We start from the raw sequence: 24337 nt of genomic DNA on the forward strand, positions 1-24337 counted from the left end.
AAGAAGAGTACTGCAGTGGAGACACAGACAGGCTGCAGATGCAAGAAATCTTATACACAAGTACATGTGTACATAGGTGCAATTCTGCTTTCTTATATACATGCAGTAGCCTTTCACCCTCAAGCTTACCAATATTTTATCCTGATGAAGGGTCTCCACCTGAAAAATCGACTGTTCACTTCCCTCCATAGATGCTACCTGAACTGCTGAGATACTCCAGTATTTTTTGTGTTGCCTGAGAGTATTTTCTTGAAACCAACACTTGACCTCAAAGAGATTTAACATAACAATCGACATCAAAGCAGAAGTACTACATTGACGTGCTGATTTCCTTCCATAAGGATGCAGGGGCAGAATAGGCTACTCCAGCCTGTTAAGCATTTAATAAAATTATGTTTGATCTGATTTTAATCTCACAGTCAAAATTGAGTTTATTGGTATATGCACAAGTGCTTGAATGCTCAGGTGCAATGAAAAACTCCGCTTTCTTATGCACTTGCAGTAACTTTTTGACCCCAAAGCTTACCAATAAAACTATCTCTGCTTTAAAAATATTCAAAGACTTAATTTGCAGAGCTCTTCAGGGAAGTGTTCCAATGATTCATAAGGCTCAGAGATTTTTAAAAATGCCTTATTCCTTTCTTAAATTAGTTATCCCATATTCTTAAATAGTGGCAAAAGGCAGTCACTTCCATTCTCCTCTCCCCGATATATCCATCACCCCCTTCACCTAGATCCACCTCTCACTTGCTGCTTTTACCTCACCCCTTCCTTCTTATCTTTGTATACAGGCTATCTCCCATTTACCTTACAGTTCAGATGAAGGGCCTTAACCCAAAATGTTTGTGCATATTCCTCTATTGATGGAGCCCGATCTGCTTATTTTCTCCAGCTTTTTGTGTGGAACTCAAGATTCCATCATCTGCAGCATCTTATGACCCAATTTCAACAAGTTACCCTAATCCCATGAACCCACAATTTTTAATTTACTATCTTTAAAAAATACCTTTGAAAATCTAGTAATGTTACATCCACTGGATCCTAAGAGTTCCTCAATACTTTATCTTTCACTGTGAAGACAAATACAGAAATTTGTTTATTGACCCAATTATTTCTTCATTCCTCTTTTGCCCCTAAGAGCCCAATATTTATCTATCACTAAATACTTTATCATGACCTTTAAAGACCCTATCACCTAATCAGAACTGTAGTGAAAACCACCTTGTTTCTCAACATTCTTCTCTATAATCTCTTATTCTACTGAGATATCTCACTAAATTGAAGTTGCATTTTCCTACTATTTTTATGTATTTCTTGTACTATCCAAAACTCTACTCAGTCCTTTAAGGTCAGAACTCATAGCAGTCTAATCTATCCTCACACCATGTCAATGCTAACAAATCATTACCTATAATTTCCTTATTCTTCTATACAGATTGCTAATTTTCCATTCTCATATTTGAAACAATAAGCTCTACACTTAAAATCAAATGCAAAATTTAATAGTTTAATACAGTGCTAGAACTGCATATTTCTCTATATCGTGTAAATAATACAATTTCAGCTCTCCTGTGCAGATACATAAGTAACAAACTTGCTTACTGGGATCTAACATTTCTCTAGATGTGCTCTGCCATTAGACTCCATTTGGAGTTTAGCAATAGAACAGGATCCTTCTGATTTCCCAACAATAATACCAAGGAATCTGCTGTTGGATGCTGTCCAGTTTAAACCTAGTGCTGGATCTGTGAACCCAATCACTTCAATAGAGATTGTATACCTGTGAGGAAGGAAGGTAGAAATAAGGGAAGTTGTTTGTTATTATTATTCTAGAACTAATGAGATGTCCTCCTTCTTCAAAGAAAGGGGCTTCCCTTCCTCCACTATCAACGCTGCCCTCACTCTCCACACAAGTCTGCCCTCACCCCACCCACCTGCCACCACTCCAGGGATAGGGTTCCCCCCGACTTCACCAGCCTCCGCATCCAACACATAATTCTCCGTAACTTCCACCATCTCCACCTCCAAGCATATCTTTCCCTCCCCCACTTTCCACTTTTCACAGGGATCGCTCCGTATGCAATTCCCTTGTCCATTCTACCCTCCCCACTGATCTCCCTCCTGGTACTTACCCTTGCAAGCGGAACAAGTGCCACACCTACCCTTACACCTCTTTCCTCACTACCATTCAGGGCCCCAAAATGTCCTTCCAGATGAGGCGACACTTCACCTGTGAGTCTGTTGGGGTCATATACTGTGTCCGGTGCTTTCGGTGTGGCCTCCTGTATATCGGTGAAAGCTGACATAGATTGGAAGACTGCTTCACTGAACACCTATGCTACATCCACTAGAAAAAGTGGGACCTCCCAGTGGCCATCATTTCAATTCTACTTGCCATTTCCATTCAGATATGTCAGTCCATGGCCTCCTCTACTGCCTTGATGAGGCCACATTCAGGTCGGAGGAGTAACACCTTATTATATTCCATCTGGATAGCCTCCAACCTGCTGGCATGAACATTGATTTCCTGAACTTCCAGTAATTGCACCCCCACCTCTCCTTCACCATTCCCCATTCCCATACCCCTCTCTCATCTTATCTCCTTACCTGCCCATCACCTCTCTCTGGTACTCCTCCCCCTTCCCTTTCTTCCATGGCCTTCTGTCCTCTCCTATCAGATCCCCCCTTCTTCAGCCTTTATCTCTTCCACCAATCTTTACTTCACCCCTCCCCCTCTGCTGGTTTCACTCATCACCTACTACCTTGTACTTCTTCCTCTCCTCCCCCCACCATCTTTATCTGACCTCATCTCTTTTTCTTCCCCCCTCCCCCAGACCTGATGAAACATTGAATATTTACTCTTTCCCATAGATGCTGCCTGGCCTGCTGAGTTCCTCCAGCATTTTGTGTGCATTACTTTGATTTCCAGCATCAGCAGATTTTCTCTTGTTTATTATTATTATTGTTCTTATTATTATTCATGCTTCTAGTGTTTTAGTGATTTTAAATGTTTTACTTATTTACTTTTAATTGTTTTTAAGATTTCTGAATTTCAGCAACATTGAAAAACAATGGAAAAAAACTTCAAAGTCAATTTATTATCAGAGAACATGTATTTCACCATATTCATGAGATTCATTTTCTTGCAGGCATTTACAGGAAAATAAAGAAATACAATAGAATTTATGAAAAAAAACTATAAATAACAAAGACTGACAAACAACCCATGTGCAAAAGAAGACAAATTGTGCAAATAATAAAAGTCAATAAATAATACTGAGAACTTGAGTTGTAGAGTTCTTTGAAAGTAAGTCTATAGGATGTGAAGTCAGCTCAGTGCTGAAGTGAGTGAAGTTATCCACACTGGTTCAGGAGCCTGATGGTTATAGGGTAATAATTTTGGTGGTATGGGTCCTAAGGCTCCTGTACCTCTTGTCCAATATAGTAGCAAGAAGAGAGTATGGCCTGGATGATGGGGTCCTTGATGATAGATGCTGCTGTCTAGTGGTAGCACTTCTTGTGAATGTGTCCAATGGTAGGGAGGACTTTGCCTGTGATGGACTGCCCTGTATCCACCACTTTTTATAGACTTTTTCATCCCTGGCATTGGTGTTTCCTTACCAAGCCATGATGCAACCAGTCAGGATACTCTTCACTGTGCATCTATACAAGTTTATCAAAGTTTTATATGACATGCCAAATCTATGCAAACTTCTGGAAGTATATGTGTCTCAGTTATACTCTGCAAGATCTCTGGCAATTGTAGATCCTATTAATCAACAGCAATATTTCCTTTTAGATCCCATCATTGGAGTTGTGGTGTGACTAGAACCCCATTCATTTCATTGGTTTCTTTCAGATTGGAGGAGAGGAGTTTTTTTATTATTTTACTTTATTGTTGTTAATGATTTGCATAGTGTTCATGTGTATTTTAAAATCTTACATTTAACAATTTGTTTCAACCTAATTTATTTACCTGGTATCCAAATTTCTCTTAGGAAATATTTTAAGAATTGGGGTAACAAAACGCACTTTCCTTGGGGATCTACCCCCTATTTTGATTTTAGAGTAATTATCTGGGTGTAGGGCCTCATGGCTTGCCACAAAAACATCACGACTTTACTCTCAGTTGCAGAGGATTTTCAATCAGTTCTTTTCAACCAGTACAGGTTAATGGGGAATGATGTCACCCTTAGGTGTTATTTTATTTTTACATATCACAGAGACAGGCCCTTCCAGCCCAACGAGCTGCACTGCCCAGCAACTTACCTATTTAACCCTGGCCTAATCACAGGACAGTTTGCGATAGCCAATTAACCTACTAAACGGTATGTTTTTGGATTGTGGGAGGAAACCCAGACACTCATGGGAAGGACGTACAAACCTCGTACAGAGGATGCTGGAGTTGAACTCCACGCTCTGACGCCCTGAGCTGTAGTGTCATCAGACCAACTGCAGTGCCCCAATGGGGGCACAGCTTCAATCCATAGTGCAAGTTGCATTTTCATTTTTAGTGAGCACATTCTAAATGAACTATATGGCAAGCTCCAACCATAAGTCCAGCCTTGTCAATAGTGATCATCATGAATTTGAAATTTTATGCATGGGCTTCTCCCAAACTGAAATTAAGCTCAGTTCTGACCCATGATGCATACAAAAATTGAGTGCAGGGCTAATGTGTTCCCATAACGGTGAAAATTAAGGTCAACAAGTCTAAGGAACACTGGACATTCAGATGTTCACACTTGTTCATCTTGCCCATATTGAAAGTTGAATAAAGGGGGAAAAAAGGCAGGTTTAGAAAGCTGAAAAGAGATTAAACCCTATACAGGTATGGAATATACATAACAGAACTGTGCGAGAAACAACAACTTTCACTGTTCATATCTGATATCAAGAGATTCCTGAGGTTAGGCAGATCTAGATGTAGAGAGGTTGAATACACAGTTATGTCTCACTTGATGGCAAGAAAATTAAATATTTTTTCTATCCATTTGTTGTGATTTTCAATCAGGGAAAGAATAAAGCCATCACAAACAGATCAGGGGGACATTTTTTATTACTGTTGTAGTATGATGAATTAAGTATGTTAATTAATGAATTTCAATTACAATAATTGCTATTTACATGCAGTATTATTGGTAGGAAATCAGTGTCATGAAGTATACTATTCTGATAGCCAAGGATACATTAGAGATATACTGTATGAAAGGTAGGGAAGATAGATTATAGAGCTTTATAGAAATTAAGGAAACCACCATCTGGGGATAGGAAGGCTGATGGTGTTATATGAGAGTTAAATTAATGGTAATGATATCAAAGATGGCTTTGCTGAGTGTTAATAGATACCAAGGAAGGCTCCAAAGGGAGACTCATCGCACCAATGCCTACGATTCTCAAGTAAAAAGTGAGGCAACCAACTTTACTCAGAAGAGGTGAGAAATCTGCTACGATAATTACTGAAGTTACGAACTTACCAGCAATAAACTAAACTAACTATTCTTCAGAAATAATTAGACTTGCTTTACATATCATCTGTTCTTTTTAACCATGTTGCCCACATTTTTGAAGTTGCTCTACATTGTAAAATGGCTGCCAATATACTACAAAGAAGTGCAATGAAAGATAGACCAAGAAAAAGGAGATTTGGCACAATGATGACTAGAAGTATTATCAAACTGTTTCAGGATGTGCATATCAGATTTCTGACATTAATTCTGTTTATCTTCTCATTGAGAGTATTTTGAATATTTTTGTTTGTTTTCTATTTCAGATTTATGGCAACAGCAGTTTTTTAAAAAAATCATTTTCTGTGTGTATCACTGGCAATCCTGTCCTATAGAGTGATCTACCTTGAAGTGCTGAATCCTTCTCTTTCAGTATTTTTACTAGGAATTCCAGAATTCAGACCCAGCAACTATGAAGAAATGGCAATATGTTTTCAAGATAAAATGGTACACATCTTGGAATGGAATATGCAGGCACTGATGTTGGATCCAAAAATTTAGCTGAGGGACGGGAAGCATTTCCAACATAGAGAAAGGTAATGCTAGAACTGTACACGACACTTATCCCACAGCCTGAATACTGCATACACTTCTGGTCAATAGATTATGGAAGAGGTATGACTTCACTGGAAAGAGTGCAGAAGAGATGCTTGAGGGTTCAAAGAGGACTGGAAAATTGCAGTGGAATATTGGATAAGCAAGCTTTTTTTGTAACGGACAGGCCCAAAGGAAGATTTAACTGAAGATCGTAAATAGGGTAAATAGGAAGGCTATATTTTCCTTAACTGAGGGTCAAACTAGAGGATGTAGATTTAAAGTTATCTGTAGGATTATAAGATAGATAACACATTTAGTTTGTCAGCTGGAGGGTGTCAGGACATTGGAATTTGCAGAGGCAAAAATATTTTTATGTGTATCTGAAGAGCCATGATGACAGGCCAAGTAATGAAAGATGAGATCAAGCTGGAGTACTATCTTCTGGCCAACATAATCTAATGGACTGAGTGACCTCCTCTGTGAGGTTCTCTATGATTTTTGAATATTCTGTTCTCATATGCCACTGCCATTATATTGTTTGGCGATATGGGATCTCAGACATAAGACCATAAAATATAGGAGCAGAAGAAGGCCATTTTGCCAATCGAGTCTGCTCCGCCATTCAATCATGGGCTGATCTAATTCTTCCAGTTGTCCCCACTCCCCTGCCTCCTCCCCATACCCTTTGATGCCATGGCTAATCAAGAACCTGTCTATCTCTGCCTTAAGTGCACCCAATGCCTTGGCCTCCACAGCTGCTCGTGGCAACAAATTCCACAGAGTTGCCACCCTCTGACTAAAGTAATTTCTCTGCACCTCTGTTCTAAATGGATGTCCTTCAATCCTGAAGTTGTGCCCTCTTGTCCTAGACTCTCCTACCATGAGAAATAACTTTGCCATATCTAATCTGTTTAAGCCTTTTAACATTTGGAATGTTTCTATGAGATTCCCCCCTCATTCTCCTGAACTCCAGGGAATACAGCCCAAGAGCTGCCAGACGTTCCTCGTATGGTAACCCTTTCATTCCTGGAATCATTCTCGTGAATCTTCTCTGAACCCTCTCCCAATGTCAGTATATCCTTTCTAAAATAAGAAGCCCAAAGCTGCACCAAATACTCCAAGTGTGGTCCCATGAGTGGCTTATAGAGCCTCAACATCACATCCCTGCTCTTATATTCTGTACCTCTAGAAATGAATGCCAATATTGCATTCACCTTCTTCACCACCAACTCAACCTGGAGTTTAACCTTTAGGGTATCCTGCACAAGGACTCCCAAGTCCCTTTGCATCTCTGCATTTTGAATTTTCTCCCCGTCTAAATAATAGTCTGCCCATTTATTTCTTCCACCAAAGTGCATGACCATACACTTTCCAACATTGTACTTCATTTGTCACTTCTTTGCCCATTCCCCTAAACTATCTTAGTGTCTCTGCAGGCTCCCTGTTTCCTCAACACTATCCGCTCCACCACCTATCTTTGTATCATTGGCAAATTTAGCCACAAATCCATTAATCCCATAGTTCAAATCATTGACATACATCGTAAAAAGCAGTGATCCCAACACCGACACCTGTGGAACTCTACTGGTAACCAGCAGCCAGCCAGAATAGGATCTCTTTATTCCCACTCTTTGTTTTCTGCCGATTAACCAATGTTCCACCCATGCTAGTAACTCCTCTGTAATTCCATGGGCTCTTATCTTGCTATGCAGCCTCATGTGTGGCACCTTGTCAAAGGCCTTCTGAAAATCCAAGTAGGGCACATCTACTGCATCTCCTTTATCTACCCTGTTGCAATTTCCTCAAAAAATTGCAGTAGGTTAGTCAAGCAGGATTTTCCTTTCAGGAAACCATGCTGGCTTTGGCCTATCTTGCCACGTGCCTCCAGGTATTCTGTAATCTCATCCCTAATAACCGATTCCAACAACTTCCCAACTACTGATGTGAGGCTAACAGGTCTATAGTTTCTTTTCTGCTGCCTCCCACCCTTCTTAAATAGTGGAGTAATATTTGCAATTTTTCAGTCATCTAGCGCAATGCCAGAATCTATCAATTCTTGAAAGTTCATAGTTAATTTCTCCACAATCTCTCCAGCTACTTCCTTCAGAACTGGAGGGTGCATTCCATTAGATCCAAGAGATTAATCCACCATCAGACTATTAAGCTTCCTAAGCACCTCCTCAGTCGTAATTTTCACTGCACATACTTCACTTCCCTGACACTCTTGAATGTTGGTATACTGCAGATGTCTTTCCACTGTGAAGACTGATGCAAAATACACATTCTGTTCCTCTGCCATCTCTGCCTCTCTCATTACAATATCTCCAGCATCATTTTCTATTGGTCTTATATCTATCCTTGTATGCCCTCTCTTTTGCTTTTACTCTGACTCTGACTTCACCTGTCAGCCACGTAGTGTCCTTCTTCCATTCGAAAATTTCTCCCTATTTGGAATGTATCTGTTTTGCACTTCCCTCATTTTTCACAGAAACTCCAGCCGTTCCTGCTCTGCTGTCCTTCCTGCTAATGTCTCTTTCCAGTCAACCTTGGCCAGTTCCCCTCTCATGCCATTGTAATTTCCTTTATTCCACTGAAATACTGACACATTGGAATTTAGTTTCTCCTTCTCAAATTTCAAAGTGAACTTGACTATATTGTGATCATTATTCCCAAGGGTTCCTTAACCTTGAGCTCTCTTATCACTTCCAGATCATTGCACAACACCCAATCCAGCACAGCCGATCCCCTAGTGGGCTCAACAACAAGCTGTTCTAAAAAGCCATCCCTTAGACATTCTACAAATTCTCTCTCTTGAGGTCCAGTACTGACCTGGTTTTCGCAATCTACTTTCATGTTAAAATCCCCAACAATTATCATGACATTGCCCTTCTGACACGCCTTTTCTACCTCCTGCTGTAATTTGTAATCCACATCCCGGCTGCTGTTTGGAGGCCTATACAACTGCCATTAGGGTCCTTTTACCCTTGCCTTTTCGTAACTCAACCCATAGAGACGCTACACCTTCCGATCCTATGTCAGGGCCACAACAACCCCTCTGCCTACTAACCTATCTTTCCGATACACCCCAAGTCCTTGGACGTTCAGCTCTCAATGGCAGCCATCCTTTAGCCAAGTCTCGGAGATAACCACAACGTCATACTTGCTGATCTGTAGCTGAATTTCAAGATTGTCCATTTTATTTCGTATGCTGTGTGCATTCAAATACAACACTTTCAGTCCAGTATTTATTGCTTTCTGTTTTAACTGCACCACGCCTCTATTGCCTTGTAACTCATCCCACTGGCTGTGATTATGCCTCATCTCCTGCCTGTCCTTTCTATCATCTCTGTTGCACATTATCTTTGATTTATTTATGTTTTCCCCTTCCTCAGCCATATCACTCCGGTTCCCATCCCCCTGCCAAATTAGTTTCAACCCTCCCCAACAGCTCTATTAAACCTACCTGCTAGGATGTTGGACCCCTTTGGGGTCAAGTGTAACCCATCCTTTTTGGACAGGTCGTACCTGCCCCCAGAAGAGACCCCAATGATTCAAGAACCTGAAGCCCTACCCCCTACACCAGTCTCTCAGCCACACGTTAATATGCCTGATCATGCTATTCCTGCACTGGTTAGCATGTGGCAATCCTGAGATTACTAACCTGGAGGTCCAGCTTCCTACTCAACTCCCTGAATTCTCTCTTTAGGACCTCCTCCCTTTTTCTACCTATCTCATTGGTACCAACATGTATCAAGACTTCTGGCTGTTCACCCTCTTCTTTCAGAATACTGCACCTGATCCGAGATATCCCGTACCCTGGCACCTGGGAGGAAACACACCATGCAGGTATCTCTATCAGGCTGACAGAAACTCCTGTCTGTTCCCCTCACTATGGAATCCCCTATGACTACTGCATTCCTCATCTTTTTCTCTCTTTTCTGCACCACGGAACCAGGCTCATTGCCAGAAAGCCAATCGCCGTGGTCATCCTGTCAGGTCACCCCTCCTCAGCAGCATCCAGAACGAGATAACGATTACTGAGGGGGCGCTCTCTACTATCTGAGCTCTTCCCTTCCCTCCCCTGACCGTCACCCACTTATCTAACTCCTGCAGCCTCGGGGTGACTAACTCCTTGTAGAACCTATCTATCGCCTGCTTACGTTCCCTAATAAGCTGTTGGTCATCAAGCCACAGCTCTAGATCACGGTCTTTCAGGAGCTGCATCTCGTGCACCTGGCGTAGATGTAGCCATCTGGGAGACTGGAAGATTCCCTGGATTCCCACATCTGACACCCAGAGTAAAGTACTAACCCGACAGACATGCTCTCTTTTCTTCTAAAAAAAAATGCAAGGAAAAAAACGAAGTCCACTTACCCACTTACCTCACCGAAGCCCAAATGAGCCAAAGCCCTATCACTCTGCCTCAGACCACTCCGCCGATGCCCAATCCTTTGATGACCACTCCGCTAGGCAGCGTCTCCCTCTTATGCCTCAGCCTGCCCTGCTCTCCAACTCACAAATGGTGCTCCAGTTATAGCCGAGTTCCCACGAAGCTTTCCCCTTTAAAACTTTGTTCCCAGACCTGTGTGCCGCCTCCTCTCTCGAAGCTCTCCAACTCGCAATTGGTGCGCCGGTTATAGCCGAGTTCACAGCGAGAGAGGAGACATAACAAACAACTCACTGGTTTACAATGTTAAGAGCCTGTTGCGTTACTTTTTCCGAGTTCTGCGTCCGGAGAGTTGGCACCAAAGATCTCAGGTCTCCGGGGCACACAGCCTTAGATTTTCCAACCCCCACGACACACCGCTCTCCTGCCAGGACACCGATCTTCGATTCCTCCCGTCTCTTTGCGCACATGTCCTCCTTTTTCAGGAAATGTGGCTTTCCCTCTACTATAGGTGATGAAGCCCTTTGTTGTCCCACTGTTGACAGGTGGGGAAAGGAAGACAGTCTCTATCACTGTCTTCTCCCCCCACCTGGCTCAATCTGCCCATCATCGCCTGCTCACCATAATCTGCCTTTTCCTGCCTTCCCCCCCCCCACCCCGCCCCACTTCGCCTTAAACTCCTTACATTCTTGTCCTGATATCTACCTCAAATATCAACTATTCCTTCGCCTCCTTAGATGCTTCCTGACCAGCTGGGTTCCTCTAGCATTTTGTTTCTTTTTCCCCATGGCAGAGGTGTTACTAAGAAGAGGATTAAAATAAATTGTAAAATACTCAGAGGAATTTGAGGCTAGAAAAGTTCACCCAGAGTGCAGTTGAAATGTGGAACTCGTGCCTGTGGATTTGTAAAGGTAGGTGTTTTCACAACACTTTAGATAAGCACTTGAAACAGCAGGAGGCTAAGAGCTGAGTGTTAGGAAATGGAGTTAGTATTGATAGGTACTTGCTGGCCACCCTAGACATAGTAGTGTCAAAGGGCCTGTTTTAATGCTGTATGAATATAACTGTATACTTTATATCTAAACATTTGCTACATTTCCAAATTTGTCATCAATTGTCTGATAAGGAGGGCCAATTCCACTCTCTTTTCCAAGAGAGCCAGCTATGTAGCTTTGCAAGGATTTTTGCGAGAGCTGATAATGTTGATTAAATATTTGGTAAGTTAACATGGAACATTGCTGAAAGTAGCATATTTGATATAGTTTGTATTGGTTTTAACACTAGACACAGTCTCACGTGGAATACTGATTATAAATGTTAAAGAGAATTGCATCCCAGGGGATGTGCCAAGATGGATCCATGTTTGACTCAAGATTGGAAGTTTTCGTATCTGAAAGACTGCTGAGTGGGTCTGTTCATCCCCATGCTGGGTCCCTTTTTCAATAGTTCAATTTAATGTCAGAGAATGTATATAATACACAAACTGAAATTATTCTTCGCAGACATCCACGAAAACAGAGTACCTCAAAGAATGAATGACAGTAAAAACAATAGAATCCCAAAGCCAACCTACTCGCCCTCCCACGCACTAGCAGCAGCAAAGCAACAACCCTCCCCCTCCCCACTTCCTTCAGCAAAAAAACACATCAGCACCCTCCACCCACCAAGCTAGCAAAGCTCCCAAGAAAGATCATGATCTGTAGTACAACAAAAGTTAATCGCTACATACCGCAAGCTCTCTCTCTCTCTCCCTTATAAAGGGACAGAAAGATGTCACCCTTTCACAGTGAAAGGAGAGATGTAAACAAAACAACTTGCTAATTTACAATGTTAAAGTCTGCCTCGTCGCTTTTTCCCCAAGTTCTCTGATTCAAGAATCAACAGCGAACTCTCCCCCACCAGCAAGAGAAAGGGAGAGAGTGCGCGATTCGCCGAGTACAGAGTCCCCAGTTCCGTTTTCTCCCGCAACACTTCTGTTGGTGGCACTGGCATAGAATCAGCTCATCCCCAGTGCCGCAAAGCCTTGGAACCCAAAGGGCGCTCGTCTTTTAGGTCTTACGCTTGGGGTATCGAAAAGTGGATGCAAAGAACCAAAGTTTGAATATAGCTCTAAGACAGGGTCTTCGACAGATCCCCATCCATTTGTGATATCCTTCAATGAATCCTCCTTGAGAAGGAGCCGTGATTAAGGTGTGACAACAATTGGCTGTGTGAGACGTAGCAAATCAAACCAGGAAAATATGAAGCAATACATTTGGAATGAAGAGGAGTACTCCTGTGATTGACTTCATTTTCATGTAAACTCCTTAAAGATAAACACAAAAGATTATGTAAATACAGTACTGGAAATCCAGTGCAACATACAAAAATGCTGGAGGAACTCAGCCGGTCAGGCAGCATCTGTGACGATGAATTAGCAGTCGATGTTCGGGCCGAGACCCTTCATCGGGACTGGAAAGGAAAAGGGGAAGACACCAGAATAAGAAGGGGGGGGGGGAAAGAGGACAAGCTTGAAGGTGATAGGTGAAGCCAGGTGTGTAAGAAAGTAAAGGGGTTGGGGAAGAAGGAACCTGGTAGAACAGAAGAGTGGACCATTGGAGACACCTTAATGAGTCACTTTGACCATCTCGATAACCTACCTTGATGTTATTGTTGATAGACTGTGACCCTTTGGAATCCAGGGTTACTTACTCAGCAATTTCTAAGACCAAATCTGACTCTATTTGTGGTTCATGCTGGAAAAATTTGGTGACATATAGTGACTATTGGTGGCAGATACAAATTCATTCTGACCATTAGCAACCAAGGTTCATACCTTCAGTGATTCACTCTGACACTGGTGACCCTTGCTGTTTCATTTGTTTCTATGTGTTGACTTCCTGGGTGCTGTAGGCTCAATCTCAATATTTAGGCTCATTTTACAGAGTCAGAGTCACAGAACACTACAGCACTAAAACATCAAGTCCATACCAAACTTAATCTGCCTAGTTCCATTGACTTGCACCGAAACCAAAGACCTCCATACCCCGCCTATCCATATACCTATCCAAATGTCTCTTAAATGTTGAAATTGAACCCACATCCACCACTTCCACTGGCAGCTCATTCCACGGTCTCACCAACCTCTGTGTGAAGAAGTTCCCCTCATGTTCCCCTTAAGCATTTCTTCTTTTGCCTTTAACCCATGACCTCTAGTTCTAGTCTCACACAACCTCTGTAGAAAAAAACCTGCTGGCATTTACTCTATCTATATCCCTCATAATTTTGTATACCTCTATCAAATATCCCCTCATTCTCCTGCACTCTTGGGAAAGTTAAGTTAAAATCAACTATTATCACAACTTTATGTATCTTGCAATAGTCTGTGACCTCTCTACAAATTTGCTCCTCTAAATCCCACTGGTCTACAATATAATCCCATTAATGTGATCATCCATTTCTTATTCCTCAGTAGATAAACTCTTCAGATTGTCCTGTCTAAGCATTGCCATGATATTTTCCCTGAAGAGTAATGCCACCCTTCACCCCTTAATCTCTCCCACTCTATCATGTCTATAACAACAGAATCCCAGAACACTGAGCTGCCAGTCTTGCCCCCTGAAAACAAGTATCACTAATTGCTACAGTGTCATAATTCCACATGCTGATCCATGCTCTAAGTTCATCCACCTTCCTACAACACTCCTTGCATTGAAATATTCACAACTCAGAATGATAGTCCCACTATGCTTAACCTTTCAGTATCTGACTTTGCATGTAGGCTTAACAAAATCTTTCCCCACAACCACTCCATAATCTGTCTGATTCTCATCCCTTTGCATATCTAGTTTAACACACCCCCCCCCCCCAGCTCTACCATGCAGCGCTAGCAAAAGTTCCCACAAGGATATCAGTCCACATCCAGTTCAGGTGCAAACAGTCCCTTCTGTACAGATCCCATCTTCACTGGAAGAGAGTCCAATGATCCAAAAATCTGAAGCCTTCCCCCTTGCACCATCTCCTTACCCACGTTAATCTATATGATCTTTCCATTTCTGCCTCACTAACACGTGGCATGGATAGCAATCCTGAGATCACAACTCTGGAAGCCCATCTCATTTCCTAAACTCACTTTGGAAGACATCGCCACCTTTCCTACTTAGGTTATTGGAACCGATGCAGACTACGATCTCTGGCCACTCAGCCTCCCATTTAAGAATGCAGTGGACTCAATCAAAGATATCCCTGACCTTGGCATCTGGGAAGCCACAGAATCTCATTCGCTTTCACAGGACCTCCTGTCTGGTCCCCTAATCAATGAATCTCTTATCACTATAGCTCACCTCTTCTCCCCACTTCCCTTCTGAGCCACAGAGCCAGACTCTATGCCAGAGACCTGTTAGGTCAACACTCCAACGGTACCCAAAATTGTATACCTATTACTGAGGGTAATGGCCACGGGGTTATATTGCTCTGGCTGTCTATCTCCTTTATCCCTCCTGACCATCACCCAGTTACCTGTACCCTACACCTTGAGAGTAAATACCTCTCTGTAGCACCTGATGATCATTCCATCAGCCTCACAAATGATCTGAAGTTCGTCCAGCTCCAGCTCTTCTTCCTCAACACAGTCTGAAAGAAACTGCTGCTGGATGTACCTCATGTAGATGGAGTCATCAGGGACACTGGAGGTCTCCCTGCCTTCCCACATCCTGCAAAAGGAGCATCCTATGATCCTGTCATTCTGTGCACTGCTCTAACTGTGCAATAATAAAGAAGGAAAATTAAACGGAAAAAAATCTACCTACATCTTCTGCCTAAGCCTCACTGAGCAAAATCCTGAATTCCCCACTCCCACAATGGCCATGCTGCTTAAACCTGGCTTCTTTTTATTGGCCCTTGTTAAATACCCAATTATGGAAAATCCAACATGGAACTGTGGCATGCCAAATGTCCTGACTGCCCCTGCTCTCTTTTGAAATCTCCCTCTCACTACACAAAATCCAACATCTCCTGATGATAGATAAGTCATTTGGACCAGATGGACCACACCCCAGGGTTCTGAAAGACATAGCTGAAGAGATTGTGGAGGCATTAGTAATGATCTTTCAAGAGTCATTAGATTCTGGAACGGTTCCAGAAGACTGAAAAATTGCAAGAATCACTCCACTCTTCAAGAAGGGAGAGAGACAGAAGAAAGGAAATTATATGCCAGTTAGTCTGATGTCAGTAGTAGGGAAGATGTTGGAGTCGATTGTTAAGGCTGGGGTGTCAGAGTACTTGGAGGCACATGATAAAATAAGCCATAGTCAGCATGGTTTCTTCAAGAGAAAATCCTGCCTGACAAATCTATTGGAATTCTTTGAAGAAATAACAAGCAGGATAGACGAAGGAGAATAAGTTGATCTTGTGCACTTGGATTTTTAGAAGGCCTTTGACAAGGTGCCACACATGAGGCTGCATAACAAGATAAGAGTCCGTGGTATTAAAGGAAAGATTCTAGTGTGGATAAAGCAGTGATTGATTGGCAGGAGGCAAAGAATGGAATAAAGGGAACCTTTTCTGGTTGGGTGCTGGCCAGTGACTGGTTTTCTTCAGAGGTCTGTGTTGGGAGCGATTCTTTTTACATTAAATGTCAATAATTGATGCTTTGTTGCAAAGTTTGCAGACGATATGAAGATAGGTGGAGAGGCAAGTAGTTTTCAAGAAGTAGAGAGGCTACAGAAGGACTTACAGATTAAGAGAATAGGTAAAGAAGAGGCAGATGGAATTGTGTTGGAAAGTGTATGTCATGCACTTTGATGGAAGAGATGAAAGTATTGACTATTTTCTAAATGGAGAGAAAATACAAAATCCTGAGGCGCAAAGGGACTTGTGAGTCCTTGTGCCAGATTCCCAAAAGATTAAGTTGCAGGTTGAGTCTGTGGTGAAGAAGGCAAATGCAATGTTAGCAATCATTTCAAGAGGACTAGAATAGAAGAGCAAGGAGGAATTGTTGAGACTTTATAAAGCACTGGTGAGGCTTCACTTGGAGTGTTGTGAGCAGTTTTGGGCTCCTTATCTTATGTACCCCCCTGCTACCCTCATCAGGATGTGCTGAAATGGAGAGGTTTCCAAGGATGTTCAGGAAAATGATTCTAGGATTGAATGGCTTGTCATATGAAGAGCTTTTGATGGCTATGGGCCTGTATTTACTGGAACTCAGAAGAATGACGGATGACCTAATTGAAACCTATTGAATGGTGAAAGGCCTTGTTAGAGTGAATGTGGAGAGGATGTTTCCTGTGGTGGGAGAGTCTAAGACCAGAAGACACATCCTCAGAGTAGAAGGAAGTCCTTTTAGAAAAAAGATAAGGAAGAATTTCTTTAGCCAAAGAGTGATGAATCTGTCAAACTCATTGCCACAAGCAGCTGTGGAGGCCAAGTTTTTATGTATATCTAAGGCAGAGGTCAATAGATTCTTGAATGGCCGGGGCATGAAGGGATATGGAGGAAGGCAGGAGATTGGGGCTGAGAGAAAAATTGGACCAGCCATGACAAAATGGCGGAGCAGATTCAATAGGCCAAATGACCTAACTCTGCTCCTATATCTTATGGTCTTATGGTCTAAATGACATGTGGGAGCATTGGAGGCTTAGCAGTTCAAAACACTGAGAGGAGTCAAAGGAAAATAAATCACTCTTGTGGCAGAAATTACTTCAAACAGTACAGGAGAGGAAGATAAATAGGTTCAGCAAACTCTGAGGCTGATTCCAAAATTATTAGAGTTGAGGGCAAGATGCAGGGCTCAACTAGTGGTACCTCAGAGAAAGGGGTAATAAAGTGATGCACAGAAGCAGCTGAACTAAATTATCTGAAAATTAGAAACAAAAACGTTCATGAGCCCAACACACTTGTTTGTAGTAGAGGGCAAAGGAGAGGATATAAGGAGATTGTACTCTAAGAAAAGTACTGATTGGAAACACCACAACAGCAGCAGACATGTCACAGATTAATTGTTGAACTTCCAGTTAAAGACATTTTCATTAATCGGAGCTTGATTGTGTACTAAAACTTGTAGAGCTCTCAATTTCTCCTCTCTGCTAAGAGAGACTTGGGATATGGGTTAATGATTTCAAATTCAGTAAAATTTAAATATGAGCCTGTCTCTTGCCAAATTAAACTTATCATCTGTGTGGCCATGCATTGAGCTCATTTGCCTCAGTTCAGTGAGAAAGAAGTCAGCAAATTCAAGAGTTGAGTGCTGCATTCCAGACAAGGACTTGGTGTAATTTCACAATGGACAGGAGAGAATAAGACTACAAGCTGTAATAAAATCAGAAATACTGGGCACACTCAGCAAGTCAGGCAGTATCTGTGGAGAGAGAAGCACGCCTACCTTTCAGATCAAATGACCCTCCATCAGAACTCAGCAGCTCCTGTTTTGTCGTAGATTTCCAGCGTCCACTATATTGTTTCAATTAAAAAATGCAGATGCTGTACACCTAAAGGTTAAAAAAAAAGAGTGCTGGAAATACTCTGGTGGTCAGACCACATGTTGGAAGAGAACTCAGTTAACTCCATCAGTTCGGAAGAAGGATCTTTAACCTGAAAAGTTAACCTGTCTCACTTCTCAAAGATGTGGCCCGACCTGCCGACTATTTCTCACATTTTCTGTTTTTATTCTTTCCCTTTGCTCTCTTAATGCTGCGTTGTTTTCTTTCTCGGGTATCCAAAATTCTCAAGAAATGTAAGAATAGACTTGCTCCTAAATGACTTCCACAACTTAGTTACTTCATGTATTCTTTCAAAGTCTATTTTCAACCTTGGTTTAGGAGTCAACATATCACTGGTAACTAGGACCTTGCACCCCATTGTGTCAGTAACGTTCGTCGTGGCGCTCTCAGTAACACATCCTGTATTTTGGGACATAGTCTATAGTTCGGTGCTGGTCATTTAATTACCGGCTAGCAATCGTCGTATAAAATCAAAGTCATTACGTTTCCTTAAATTCAAACAGCCTGAAACTCACTGAATTAGATTTAAGATCAGGCATGCATTACGAGCAATAAACAAACTTAGAAACCCCTTTAATGTTAAAGGCGCAACACACTTGTGACATGGAATACACTAGTAAAAGCTTGTAATCTACCACAAGTGTTACATATTGTCTTGAATTCAATTTCAGTGAGTAGTGTACTACTCCAATTATATAAAACATCTTTTTGTTATATACTGTGATTATAGTAGATTAGCTTTGCACTATCTGATAATGTGGATATGAAATAGTCAGAATTCCAACAGCATGGAATTAGTAGCTGTTATTGAGATACAACGCTCTGCGTCATAACAGGAAATTGTAACGCACGTCAATGTAATCTAACGATCAGACTGACCTCTCAGAATGTAGACAAATTTGTTAGCGGTTTCTATACTGCCAGTGTATAACATTGAGTACACCGCTATCGTAGGTCAGTATTAAAACATAATTATGCAGACAGCTTCGATTTCACCGATGATTAGATTTTTTGGGCTTGCAAAATACAAAGATGGGCGACACACGCATCACACTTACCCTAATATCAGCGAATGGAATTGTAAGCAGATGATATTTCCTCAAATGTTCTTAATAATTAAAATCTGGATTGTCCAAATACGCTCAACAATATAAACAATACTGTTTCTAATTGCAGGCGGTCCCAGTGCTGTCAATGTTCTATCAGATACATTAAGGTACGCGTGATGTGCTGACACAAGATGCAATTATTCCAGCGAACATAATATTTTTAACTAAAAACAGCACGTTGACTTCCAAGTATCCATGGTTGAAAAAGTTAGACATTACACTCTCCGTGATATGTGTTCTATGCCCTCTTCCCAGAGTTTTAAAATTGTGATTTCTGATATCTGGATTTTCTTGTAAAATCGTGGTGTTCATCTTAGCGACTGTTCTGTACGTCATTATTGTTTAAGTTCTTTGTGAAACAGCAAATCTGTTAATTTATTTCATCCTTCCTAGAAAATCCAACTATTTAAAGCCTGGCAGCCTTTGTTGGGTGATTCATTGAATCAGTTTTGCTTCAGTTTCTTGCGCTCGATAATTTCAGTATTTGTATAGTAAGACATATAACAAAAGACCCAGTTCTTAAAGACATGACACAATCCGTTTAAAGATGCGAAGTTTCCGTCACGAATTGCTAATTAGTTCCCACAATAGGTGCACGAACTGTTCTTCATATTAACGTCAACCCTTCAGTATCGTTATCCTGGATCGAATTACTTCACTTTCAACACAATCAGAAATGCTATATTCACCGATAAATTTATAGAAATTAACTAGTATCTCATGTGATATTAGAATCATTTGGAGAGGATTTTGGGTAATTGTCATAGTTGTATCATTTTCTTCCATTTAATTCACATTTTCTCCGGTGATTAAACCTGTCCTTTCCATTCACATTTCATTATACAGAATTTACATAACAACCCTGCGTCATATTTATTGACATGTCCATTTGAAAAAGCATTTTTGTCTGCAGCAATGTGTTTATGTTCCATTCAAAACATCGTATGAAATTAGAATTCTGTAAGTAGCTGATCTTGTTCTCTCTATCACTTGTTCGTTCATCAGGTAACACTTGATTTTCATGTTAACCGAGCTCAAAATCCATTGTCTATGAAGGTCCGCTTTAAAACCATTTCCTCTTTTCTCCCCCCACCAATAATTTACTTATGGTAACACACACAAAATGCTGGTGGAACGCAGCAGGCCAGGCAACATCTATGGGAAGAAGTACAGTCAACGTTTCGGGTCGACACCCTTCGTCAGGACTTATGGTTGCTTATGTTACTTATGGTTATAGTTTAGCCATTTCATTTATATTGTCAGTCTAAATGTTGGCGCTACCACTTCTATTTTATTTTTCACTCGCTTATCTACCCAGTTTCTTTCGCGATTGAAAATTTATAACATTTTAATAGGACTGCTACATCTTTTGCCTTTTCAACTGTCACGAATTTAAATAATCTCCCATCACTGGATGTATTCTTACAATTTTTCTTCCAAGAAGTGTAACTAGTGAAAGATGTGACAGGTTCGCGCCTGCCCGGATTCCCCCAGACAGATTCTTGACACTTGGATGAAGCAAGAACTGTAAGGTTTGGCGACCGAGGGCGCCCTCTTCTGGTCAGTTCTATTTTCTGTTTACGACCTTGTACGGAAGCAGTGGTTTTAAAACAAATCCAAATAAAACCAATAATGCCGCACATTTAATAGTTGATAAAAAAACCCTTCTCAAATAGCATTAGAAAAAGAAACCCCCGTGTTGCTATTTCAATATTGCTGATATATATGAAGTAAAGCAGACGTGCGTGATTCCACATTGATTGCAATAAAATACTGCTAGCCGTTCGCACAATAAATATATTAAATAAGCTTCTTCAAAGCTTAATTTTAAAATTCTTGCTATGTCGTCTGAATTTGGTTTCCCTTAATGTTAGATGTCCTGGATATATACCTATTGTTAGATATTCCAAGCTTCCTCTGGCGCACCTGCTCCGTGATCGGGATTCGCAAACGAAGTCTAAAACTCTAGTCTAGAGGCACTGAAAGTACCTGATGAAAAGTCACATAACTCCAGCGGAACGGTGGCGGGGCGTTGGTTTTCTGCAGACAAAGCAACCTGAACAGTATTGGCGTGACACATTTTGGAGCAGAGGAGGTATGATGTGTGACTCATTCGTGCGTCGTGTCGGATAAACGGGCGATTCACACTTTCAAAGCCGCAAATCAAACGTACTTCTGGAATAAAAAGGTCACGCTGAATGGATTTTTTTTTGTTCTTGATTTATATTCCGATGTCGTTTCCCTTGGAGTATTATAAGCGTCCTTCGTGCTGACTGAAACTTGTATCTCTACAGATGTAATTTAGTTGTTGGGAGCAATTGGTTGAGGCTGCTACCTGGGCATCTTCGCGACACGGTAAAGTCCTCCTCATTGTTTACCTGAAAATTAAATTTTCTTAGCAATCCCCTTGTTGTGCGAGTTATTTTGCTAAAATCCGCTGCTAACTTCCCTGTGCATCTCCAAATGGACGGATTATATTTTGGGAGGTTTGAAATCCCAGTGGGTAAGTATTATATATCTTCATTTACAAAAAAACTTAAACTTGAATGTGAAACGTAATGCGTTTCATCGGTTTGTCCAAGTATACAAATTGCATGTCCAATTATCGTTGTGCCACAAATTCGATTGCTTGTTTGGAGAGATAGTCACGCTATTAATTATATGTAATGTATTTGTGTTTGATTAAAAGTACCAAAGGTCAGATCAGTCTTTTCAGTGCATGGTTACTAACCGAAAATTCTTCTGGCCATAGCACTAATTATTTTTTGCAATTCGTTTGAATTATTTTGGGCAATATTTCAGTCACGTTAGATCTCACTACGATCTTTGCTGTTTGTAGCTGAGACTGGTTAAATCAAAAATTTCTTTGCATAAGTGGGTTTAAGATGACAATGGCCATTATTGTATTGCTGATTGACAATGGTTGGTGGGTGACATTGTCCTATTGGAAGTCCTTCCTGATCAAGTGCATAATGTAGGATGTCTGGAGGCTAAGCAAAAACAGTAGAAATTATTTCAGTCAATGGTTTCAATTAAATCTTTGACCAGAATGCAAAACATTTCGACGCGTCGTGCCACTAAAATGTCTGTCCTATATAGAGCTTCATCCATTTTAAGGAGTTTCTAGAATTATTATTTGATACCTTCCCATCAATATTGATTGGGCATATCGCTTGCGATTACGTGAGTCATGTCTGTACAGTCGCGATTCATTGCTTCTCCTACCTTCCATGAGAGCACTTTGGCGCCCTGAATGCTAATAAAGTGAAATGTTTGAAAGCGCAGGGCGCGTTTCGAAGCCATTCGCTCGGTCTCTCACACACGCGCAGACACTCGGCAGCTTCCGAAGAAAACAAACGAAACTTAATTATTTTCCTTACAGAAGCCCGTGACTTCGTGCCATACATTGAAGAGAAGGGATTGTAAAACAAAAGGCGTCAGCCCCATTTGACCAAAGACTTTGCACCTGCCAGACCGATGGCTTCCTCTACACCTTCATCCTCCGGGGCTGGCCAGGATTCCACCCCAACAAATTTACGACCGGGAGACAGAAATACAAGTAAGCGGTTTCTAACCAATTTCCAGAAAATTTCACGACAGCGCAATCGTCGAATTGTCTTTCTGTTGGCGGAAAGTCTGGAAAATGTTGCAAAATCTGAACGTTTCCTAAGAAATGTCTGAATGAGAACAATATAAGCAGCGTCAACGTTCCCATTAGCGTTGCGTAATTTATGCTTCTGTACTTAGAGAATGCAGAAAATGTAGCCATTTTAATGTATTCTTTCGTATACCACACCTGGAGGCTGGAAGGTATTTTCATTCAGTGGAAATAAGCATACAGCTGCATGTTGGGGGGAAAGAAACCGCCTAAGCAGTAATTTTAAGGCGATTTATGCAATTTGCTCATTATTACAGGCCCTTTTAGTGCAGAATCTGAGTGGACGTGTAATTATAAGAAAGTGAATGCGAAAGCGGCTGATGCAGCTAATTGTAGCTCTTATGAATGTGCTAATAGCTACGACGACACACTGCGAACGAAAGCGGGTGTTGAACTGCCAAAAAGCATCGGAGTAACCTAGATTTCGCTTTTGTCCATGTTCAAGCATTAAAATCCTGGAATTATACGTTGCCGCCTTATCTGAACATCTTCATATTTTGCTACCACCACCCTCATCTCCCGCCCCTTATTCAGTCGCTCTCTGTCTCTCTTACTCTCTCACTCTTTTACTCTCTCTGTCTCTCTCTCACGCTCTCACTCTCCCTCTCTCACTCTCTCACACTCACGAACACACAACATGCATACACGCACACGAACACACAACACATTCACACCCGCGAACACAAACACGCTCGCAACCACATTAGCCTTCCCCATCTTTCGTTATTTCGGTGTAATCCGCCTTTGTACTTTTCTTCAAGAGAAAAAAACAAACCGTTGCCGTTCTTTGTCACACGGGATTTACGATTTAAGCCAATTTAACTTCCCTTGTTAAAATAAGATTTGAAATAGAAGTAAGACATGATCTAGCTGCATTTCACAGCGCCGGTATAGCAAAAGTAAGTGGGCCAACAAATGATTGGCCTGGTGTACCGAATTGAAGATTCAGCAATTGCGAAGAGTACACCGTGTATATTTTTTGTCCTTCCGTCTGTAATCGTGTTTCTTTCTTGCCCCAGTCCTATTCCATTAGCTCATTTCATGCTTTATCTCCCAGTCACTGACCTGAGGCGCGTTTGTGTGTCAGTGCTTTTTCACACAAGTGTCACAAGGAGGCTTCAGGAAGCTTCACTCGGGCTGTCAGAGCCACAAAAATCACCCAAAAGGACAAAGCCCACAGAGATCGTGTGCTCGCCAAGCACATCCACCTTTACAGAAAGGCAACGACGGAGGGTTAGGATTCATTCGGGCGGCAATTCTCGCGAAATCCAAACATTTCTTTCTAGTCCTGACTCTGTTCCATCGATCTGAAATCCCCATCTAATTATCTGTTAATGTAGATAAATGACATCGTTTTCCGTCCAAGGTGCGTACAGCAACCTACACAAGTGGAATCACAAACTGTATCGTTAGAATGTTATTTTATTAATGGCGGTTAAACGTAATCACACAAATGTCTTTCTATACCAACCTACAAGTTGGACGTTGTTTCATACTTTCTCCAGATTTCACTTTAAGCTGTATGTTTGATTCTGGATTTCACAGTGGTAAAATATTTTTTATATCATTCACTTTCTCTCCTGTTGCGTAGCTACTGTGCCGTCTTTGTGGGGCTATTAGTATTTACACGCCTCATAAACCCAGGCTTTGGAGCTGTCATACTA

At 41.4% G+C, this 24337-nt stretch overlaps 1 protein-coding gene across 1 annotated transcript in view; it reads left to right on the plus strand.

Moving 5' to 3' along the window:
- Window positions 1–22492: 22492 nt before the first annotated feature.
- gad1b (glutamate decarboxylase 1b) overlaps window positions 22493–24337 on the plus strand; it is a 54904-nt gene continuing 53059 nt past the window's right edge. The window contains exon 1 of the mRNA XM_072259656.1: window positions 22493–22574. Within this exon, the coding sequence (XP_072115757.1) occupies window positions 22493–22574 (82 nt within the window). The remainder of the gene's footprint in view (window positions 22575–24337) is intronic.

This window comes from Mobula birostris, chromosome 6 (assembly GCF_030028105.1).
Source record: "Mobula birostris isolate sMobBir1 chromosome 6, sMobBir1.hap1, whole genome shotgun sequence".
Taxonomy (NCBI): Eukaryota; Metazoa; Chordata; class Chondrichthyes; order Myliobatiformes; family Myliobatidae; genus Mobula; species Mobula birostris.